At 55.4% G+C, this 7,248-nt stretch overlaps 1 protein-coding gene across 1 annotated transcript; it reads left to right on the top strand.

Annotated features, from left to right (window-relative positions):
• Positions 1–547: 547 nt before the first annotated feature.
• On the top strand, positions 548–1,029 carry UCN3 (urocortin 3). The gene has a single exon (XM_027907464.1). It carries the CDS (start codon positions 548–550, stop codon positions 1,013–1,015), a length of 468 nt encoding a protein of 155 aa, XP_027763265.1. The 3' UTR covers positions 1,016–1,029.
• Positions 1,030–7,248: the final 6,219 nt, after the last annotated feature.

Here is a 7,248-nt window from a genome sequence, read left to right on the forward strand (position 1 = left end):
GGGGACATGAGGGACAAACGGGTGGACAGGGGGATGTGGGGAACATGTGAGGGGACACGGGGGGACACAGGAACACAGGGAGAGGGGGACGGGGGCACAGGGGAACATGGGGGCACAGGGACAGTGGGATGGGAAGGGGAGGGGTCGTGAGAACACGGGGGGGGGGACGTGGGAACACGGTGGGGACAAGGGGACACGAGGCCAGGCAGGGCATGACGGGGCTCCCAGCCCAGGTGGGACGATGGGGATGCCATGTCCCTCTGGGCCCTCCCCGGGGGTCTCCCCCACCCCGGGATGTCCCTCTGGGCCCGGAACAGCCGTGCCCTCAGCCCCTACAACGCTGAAACCCCAGGGCAGCTCATCGGAGGGGGAGGAGACCCCAAGGCAGCTCATTCGCACCTGTCTTAACCGTGGGATGGGACCTGGGAAGTGAATCCTGGCATGGGAGCTTAGGGAATGAGGGAGGAGGAGCAGAGCATCTGCTGGATCTCTGCCCCACATCCCGTGGGAAGCTCACGTCGCCGGGTGATGTCTCCCGCAGGGCAGGATGTCCCAGCCCAGGCTGCTGCTGCTCCTGCTGCTGCTCTGCGCCGAGAGCAGCCGCGCCCTCAGCCTCTCCAACGCCGCCTCCCTCCTCAGCTGCCTCCACTCGGCCCTGCCCGAGGCCCGGGAGCAGCTCCCGCAGGAAAACGCCGTCCTGGACAAGCGCGGCTTCAGCTTCCAGCCCCGGGAGGCGCCCGAGGAGGAGCGGGAAGGGGCCGGGGAGCCGGAGGAGGAGCTCGGGAAAAGGACATTCCCGGGGCAGGGCCACTACAAGTACGTGTCCCAGGCGCAGGGGAAGGGCAAGACGTCCCAGAACCGGGCCAAGAGCGACCGGCGCGCCAAGGTCACCCTGTCCCTCGACGTGCCCACCAACATCATGAACATCCTCTTCAACATCGCCAAGGCCAAGAACTTGCGGGCCAAGGCGGCGGCCAACGCCCACCTGATGGCCCAGATCGGCAGGAGGAAGTGACACCCCCGGGGCCAGGGGGGAGCTCCGGGCAGGGCTGGGCCTGTGGGGCCACCCCCGGCCCCGACCCGCGGCCAGAGGGGACTGATGGCCACGTGCTGGGTGGTTTTGAGCCGTCCAGCCGCCCTCAGTTTCGTATCTCCTGCTCCTCCTCCTCCTCCTCCCCCCGAGCTCCATCACTCCCAGACATTCCTACGCCCAGGAAAGAGGCTCCAGCCCCGGGCAGGGCACAAGGGATGGGTTACCCGGGAAGGGTCCTAATTAAAGCTGTACTCTCTTGACTTTCCAGTGGGTTCTCCCATCGATTTGTTCTCCCATTGATTTGTTCCCCCCAGTTGGTTCTCCCACCTATTTGTTCTCCTCCCAGTTTGTTCTCCCACCTCCTGCACCTGCTGCTCCACTGGGCCCTGTAGGGTTTCCAAAGCCTCATGGCCCCATCCCCACCATGGTCCAGACCCTTCTCCCTCCCAAATCCACAAATCCCTACACAGTTCCCTGGGAAGGGAAAAGCAGGAGTGGTCAGGAAAGCTCAGGAGGGATTTCCCAGTTTCTCCTTCCAGGGATTCCCTGCGGTTTAAGGTTGTTTTGCATCCCCCCCTTTCCCACTCCAGCACCTTCAGCATCAACCTCCCCACCCACATCCCTATTCCAGCCTGGCTGCAGATCCCACATCCCTATTCCAGCCTGGCTGCAGATCCCACATCCCTATTCCAGCCCTTTAATTCCAGCCTGACTGCAGATCCCACATCCCTGCCAGCCCCTTTCCTGGGATGACTCCCTGAGCAGGGAGTCCCAGTGGAGGAATAACCCCCTGCAGTCCAGGGGACCCGAGAAGGTCCAGTTAAATCCCCTTTTTCCAGCTCAGAAGCAGTTTCCAGGAATTCTGGCACTGTGTCTGGGGAGCAGTCACAGAGCAGCAGGAGGGAGGGGGGAGGTTTATTAGGGAGACGGGGAGTTAAGACTGACCTTGGGCTCGGCTTTAGGGGAGGCTGAGACTGCCAAAGTCTGTGAATTCTCCTCTCAGCTCCAGCTGAACTTCCAGGCAGGGCCAGCCCCAGCAGCAGGACACGGGTGGTTTTAGCAGGAGCGGCAGCCAGGAGGGCCGACTGTGTCCTGCTGACTGAAGAATCGCTGGAAAAGGTGTTGGAAAAGTCAGATTGAGGACAAAAGGGAAAGCGTGACGGAGCTCCCTGGCGAGGTTTGCTCCCTAGGAGGTCAAAGCACAGAGAAAAAGCAAATTCAAACCTCAATTCAAGCTAATCTGAAGCTCAAACCAGCCCAAAATTTGCCGTGGGGAGGTTGGGGGTGGAAAAGAGGAGAAAACACGGGAGGATCTCTCGTTGAGTCATGAGGCTCAGAGCAGACCCCTAGGCTTGACCACCAGCCTAGGACTAAAGGTTTGAGCAGCACTTAAACTCACCAGCACTTAATCCACAGCCTAATTTAGACCATATAACAAAATCCTGTCCAACTGACCATTGGCACAGCAGGAACTCGCTCCTAGGCCTGGCTTAACTACGGGTCTAACACGCCAAGGAACGGGCTGGAACGACGTGATGGGAACACGGATTCTGCAGGCTGGGCTTTCTTTTAGGACCAGCTTTGCTATTCCAGCACAAAATAAAGCTATTCCAGGGGAAAATAAACATGAGGGAGGGAGGCACAAGAAAGAAAGAAAGACGGAAGGAAGGGAAGAGTGCAGGGGGGGATCAGTCATCCCTGTGGGTCCCTCCCAGCTCAGGATATTTCATAATTCCCAGTGCTTCCCTCCAATCTTAACGTCCAACCTACCAGAGCTGCCCTTAAAGGGGCTGCCAAGTGAAGCTTTGCATCGAGTTTTAGAAGAATCACATGTCAGCACAGGGGCTTAATTGGAGTTAATTGATTCATTTGACTGAGGGACGCACTGAGTTCATCCCACACGGGCACATCCCATTGTCCTTGGATTTCTGATGTTTGTCAGCTCTCTGGGTATCACAGAACTCAAGAGAGGCCAAAGATGACAAGGTGGAAGGTGTAGGGAGTGAGGACAGAGGAGCAGAGTGACCTGGATCGTCCAAATTAACCTGCTGGATTTTTTAATCTATAAAAGAATCCATTTTCCACAACATACAACAGCTGGGAATTGCATCCCTGGAGCAGCTCAGGTACCTCTGGGCCTCCTGGAATTCCTGTGAAACCTTCCATGAGTTGATTGTGTCCCTTGGCATTGATTGTGTCCCTTGGCAGAGCTCCTGTCCTGGCTGTGAACCACCTTATTACCCACCCAAACCCTTGCTGGCTCCCTGGAACACATTCCATCTTCCATTTAGTTTTATTGCACTTATTTTTTCGTTGTTTTGTGGGTTGCTTTTTTTTTTTTTCCTAGATGAAAACACAAGGCAGGGGGTGTTTTGTTTGGTTGGTTTTTAAATGCCTCTAAACACTGATGGTGTCACACCCCTAATCAATTTGTGGCCTCGGGTTTTACGACCTCTGAACTGCCTGGAATCCTCCACATTCCTGTTTTTCCCAGCAATGCAGGTGCTTTAAATGAGCAACAGTGACCAAGTGTAGAAAATCCCACAAGATGACTTGACCTTTTGAGCTGTGAAAGAGCTCAGTGTCACTGAGCTGGGCTTTCATCCTGGCCTAATTAAGTCTGCTGGCTGGAGAAGTCCTTAATGTGTGTTACTAATCCCCTGCTTAATGCTAACAGTTTTTCCAACAAGGAATGGTCCTAACAAGGGGGATGTTTAAGTCAGTGGAGTCTCTTCTGCTCCTTGCTGAGAGAGGAGAGGAGGGGAGAAAGCCCAGAGGGCAAAAGGCCTCCCCGGAGCAAAATCTTTCCCTGGAGGAGGGAGCAAAGCTGGGAATACCCTGGGATGTCTCTGGGGGGAATAAAGGGGGGGGAATGTGTGAGAGGAAGATCCAAGTTCAGGAAGGATTTGCCTGTGCAGCCTCTGGCTCCTGTGATGAAAGGAAATCCTCACGTTCTGCAGGGAATGGGAACTGGGGGAAGGGTTTGAGATCCTCTGAACACAAAGGAGCCAGTGGAAAAGACCTCCAAGATCAAGTCCCACCACTGACCCACACCACCACCATTAAATCATGTCCCCACGTGCCACATCCACATTTTTTGAGCACTTCCAGGAATGGTGAGTGATTGACAACCCTTTGCATGACAATTTTTCCCCTAATATCCAAACCAAACCTCCACGTTAAGGCAGTTTCCTCTCATCTTGTCATTTCTTGCCCTCTCACCTGCCACCTAGTTCCTCTCACAGCTTGTCCTGGTTTGTCTCTTCCCTGGTCTGGAGGGGACAGGACAAGGGGGAATGGGTTCAGATTGAAAGAGAGTAGGGATAGATGGGATGTTGGGAAGGAATTGCTGGCTGGGAGGGTGGGGAGGGGCTGGAATGGATTTCCCAGAGAAGCTGTGGCTGCCCCTGAAACCCTGGAAGTGTCCAAGGGCAGGCTGGAACAGCCTGGGATTGTGGAAAGTGGCCCTGCCCATGGGAGGGGGTGGAATTAAATGATCTTTAAGGCCCCTTCCAACCCAAATCTGGGTTGGAATTCCACGACTGCACCTGCTGCTGCTGGGGTGGTGTCCCTCTTCCTTCAGTGTGGACTTCAGTGTGTTCCTCCACACACCTCCTGATCCCATCCTTGGACCTTCTTTGCCCTCCTGACCTGCAAAAGGATGATTTCAGCAGACAAGGCCTGTCACAAACTACCTCTCAGATCACCAGAGCCTCCGCTCAGCCCTCCAATTGGATGGAAAAGCCATTCCATAAATCCATGGCTCACTGCCTGCTGCAGAGGGCGGGGGGGTGGGGAGGGGGTAGACAGAGCTCAGGGGAGCAGCTGAATGCAAAGAACAGGAGGGTTTGAAACTGGAAACTTCTCAACACCAGGAGGACACAGCGGTGTCTGGCTGCTCCACACACCAGCCAAGCAGGGAAGGAGGGAGGAGGCAGCTGTGGAGAAGGACTGGAATGAAATAAAGGGATTTGGCTGGTGGAGGTGAAGTGAATGCATGTCCATCAGTGACCACAAGCCAATGTAGATGAAATTCCAAACGAGGAATGACACAACTCGCTGAACTGTTTAGGTTTGAACCAAAATAGCAACGTCACGCTTTTGTCTCATTAAGTCTGCCCTAGAATAAGATAAGCAGAATTAATTCCCTCACTTTTGGCACAGAATCAGTGCTGGGTCTGACTCCTCTGGCTGGTGTACCAGGAATGCTCCCTCTTTCTCCTATCCCAGCAGTGTGTTTCAAAAATAGAAGCCCAAATTCTTGCTGAAACCTTTAAATCCCGGGCTCACCTCTGGTTACGTGAAACCTTCTGGCAGCTTCAAGAGGGGGCTCTGCATCGAGCTGCAGGTTCCACTTCAACAGCTAAACCTGTGGGTTTAGCGTCCCTGAAGAATCCGTTTCTGATCCCTTACTGAAACCCAGGCAAGAAAGGGAAATTCCTCCTGCACACGTGGGGGGTTTTTAATGAGTCTCAAGGAATTGCATCCAAATGCTGCACAGTTGAGATCACCCTGCCGCTCAGATGGACGTGATCAGGTGCAAAAGGCCCTTGCAGCGTTGCTGTCTGGGGTGTAAGTGTTGGTAAAGGGAGAAGTTTTTGCCCAAACTGTCTGAGCTAAAGGCAGATTTGTGCTTTGGAGGAGATATTTTTGATTTACTAGTGATGGTAATCCCCTCTCTATAATAGGGGTTGTTTGGGGGTGTCACCCCATGAGGGGAGAGACACCAACCCTCGTGGGCAGAGGCCCCATCCCCACCACCACAGCCACTTTCCCCACAGGAGAAAGGCTGAAACGGGGAAAATCCAAATCTCAGCAAAGTGGGACACAATTCCAGCTGATCCCCTCACCTGAGCGTGTCTAAACATTCACCCAGAGCCTTTTTGGAAGCACCACTTAACCAGCCTGCCATGGGAACCATGGGGACTCCTGATGGCTTTTCAAGGCAGCGTTTTGGGATTTGCTGGCCAGGCCAATGTGTGTCTGGCCAAGGCATCTGCTTTTTTTTAATTATTTTTTTTTTCCCAGCATTATTCCAGAGCCAGAGACCTCGCTGCAAATGGGTTTGTGCCAGGCCATGGCTCAGGGATGAGGGATCACCGGGCAGGACGCTCCATGAGGGAAGTGGCTGCCTCGGCCCCGTGTCTGCACCCACAAGCTCCCACCCCCTTGCAACAGCCTTGTGTGTGTGTTTTCAGGGGGGTGCCTGAGGCGAATTTTTATGATCAGAGCTGATTTCCAAGGTGTAATTTGGTGGGGGAGCTGTTGGTCCTCCAACACGTGGTTGATTTTTTCCACCTTCTGATGGGGACGAGGCTGTTGCTCCCCTGCCCTGTGGGCTGGGGGTGGGGGGGCTAGAATTGTGTTCATGGAGGAGAAAAGGCTGAAGGGAAGGCTGGGGGAGGGAAGGCTCACAGAATCATAGAATATCCTGAGTTAGAAGGGACCCACAAGGACCATCCAAGTCCAACCCCTGGCCCTGCACAGACAACCCAACAATCCCACCCTGTCCTTGAGAGCGTTGTCCGAACACTCCTGGAGCTCTGGCAGCCTTGGGGCTGTGCCCACTGCCCTGGGGAGCCTGGGCAGTGCCTCACAATGCTTTGGATGAAGAACCTTTTCCTAATATCCAACCTAAACCTCCCCCTGACACAGCTCCAGCCGTTCCCTCAGGTAACAATCATGGATGGAGGTGGGAATGGATGGATCTGAGGTGCAACATGGCCAAGGGCCAGGTCCTGCACTTTGGCCACAACAACCTCCTGCAGCTCCAGGCAGGGGCAGAGGGGCTAGAAAGCTGGAAAAGGCCCTAGGGGTGCTGGTGAGCCCAGGGGGGCAAGAGGCCAATGGCACCTGGATTGTATCCCAAATAGCATCTCCAGCAGGAGTGGGGGAGGGATTGTCCCCCTGTGCTGGGACCTGGGGAGGCCCCCCTGGAATCCTGGGGGCAGTTCTGGCCCCTCAGACAGGAGAGCCATGGAGGGGCTGGAGCGTGTGCAGGGCAGGGAAGGGAGCTGGGAAGGGTCTGGAGAACTCCTGAGGGAGCTGGGGGGGCTCATCCTGGAGAAAAGGAGGCTCAGGGGGGACCTTCTGGCTCTGCAAGTCCCTGCCAGGAGGGGGGAGCCGGGGGGGGTCGGGCTCTGCTCCCAGGGAACAGGGACAGGACAAGGGGAAACGGCCTCAAGCTGTGCCAGGGGAGGCTCAGGTTGGCCCTG

Source organism: Empidonax traillii, unplaced genomic scaffold (genome assembly GCF_003031625.1).
Source record: "Empidonax traillii isolate 1590-97213 ecotype Southwest subspecies unplaced genomic scaffold, ASM303162v1 scaffold1474:size192508, whole genome shotgun sequence".
In the NCBI taxonomy this organism is placed as follows: domain Eukaryota; kingdom Metazoa; phylum Chordata; class Aves; order Passeriformes; family Tyrannidae; genus Empidonax; species Empidonax traillii.